The following is a 1161-nucleotide window of genomic DNA, read 5'->3' as shown; positions in this document are numbered from 1 at the left end:
CGAATGAGGAGGATGCTACAGACGCGGTGGGGACGTACCAGCAGCCCCCTCCGGCAGATGCTTTTGACACCGAGACACAGGGGTACCAAACGCAGAACTACTGAGCCACCGATGCTCCCTTCCCTTCCCCCTTCCCTTCTGCCCCCTTTCCCACTGCCGGCAGAAAGCCGAGGCACAAACCAGACACGTGCGTAGTGGCACAAGAGGTGGCTCTCAGCTATGCTCCAGCCTTCTGGGTCATCTGTTTTTATTTATCGTTTTTAAAAAAGGAAAAAAAAAACCCACAAAACCAAAAAAAGGTTTCCCCATCACCTCTTCCTTCTCTTTTCCCCCAAATGTACCTGCCAGAACAAAATTCTTCCAAAATCTGGCACCGTGTTGCGACAGGACGGTCCCCCCCTTCCCTCCTCTCCCTCCTGCCTTGCTGCGGAGAGCAGAGTCCGGCCGGTGGGCAGGAGAGGGGCCATGGCACCAGCAGGGCAGGGGTGAGGGTGCTGGGGGCGGAAGGAAAGGGGTGAGAGGGACCAGGGACCGTCCTAGAAGAGACGATGTCGCTGAAGGCTGGAGTAGATGTGGGAGCATCTGAATCGGGCAGGAGGGCCTGGTGGCTCAGGGAGGGGGATGGCGTTGGAGTCAGCATGCAAGCGTGCAAGGGTGGAGTGGGGGCTGGAGGGGAGAGGGAATGGCATCCCCTGTGCAAAGATGGGGAGGCTTTTCTCTCCCACCCACTTACTGAGGGAGGGGTGCCTTATTTTTAGAGGGTTTGGGGAGAAGTAGTATTGGGGGGGCACAAAGGGGTAAAATGGGAAGGGAAGAAGGAAGAGTTGTAGGTACAATCAAAAACCACAGGCAGGTCTCTAGGTTACAGCAAGAGATTCGGCAGAGCAGAGAGGCAGTGCCACGAGAGTCACTCCTTCCCCAGCCCCCTTGGATTGAGGTGGAGGTGGTTCCCCTCACCTGTACATCTTCTCAGACCAGTGTTTGGTGAGGCAGGAGGGGAGCCATGCCCAGTCCGTGGCCCCCAGGCGCAGTCCCTGTGGGAGGAAGGATGGAGGAGGTGAGCTTCTACGGGGCTCTGAGAGCCCTCGTCCCCAGCTGAGCTGGTTTGAGGGAGAGAGGAGAGCTTTGCCGTTTCACTCTGGGCATGAGGAGGAGAGAAAG

General features: G+C 57.5%; 1 protein-coding gene across 1 annotated transcript in view; it reads left to right on the top strand.

Moving 5' to 3' along the window:
* The window catches only part of LOC104617669 (synaptogyrin-1-like), a 7816-nt gene extending 7548 nt beyond the window's left edge, over positions 1-268 (top strand). Inside the window, exon 5 of the mRNA XM_010283045.1 lies at positions 2-268. Coding sequence (XP_010281347.1) covers positions 2-104 — 103 coding nt within the window. The 3' untranslated portion in view covers positions 105-268. The remainder of the gene's footprint in view (position 1) is intronic.
* Positions 269-1161: the final 893 nt, after the last annotated feature.

Source organism: Phaethon lepturus, unplaced genomic scaffold (assembly GCF_000687285.1).
Source record: "Phaethon lepturus isolate BGI_N335 unplaced genomic scaffold, ASM68728v1 scaffold40712, whole genome shotgun sequence".
NCBI classification, from domain to species: Eukaryota; Metazoa; Chordata; class Aves; order Phaethontiformes; family Phaethontidae; genus Phaethon; species Phaethon lepturus.
This window is presented reverse-complemented; position numbering and strand designations above follow the sequence as displayed.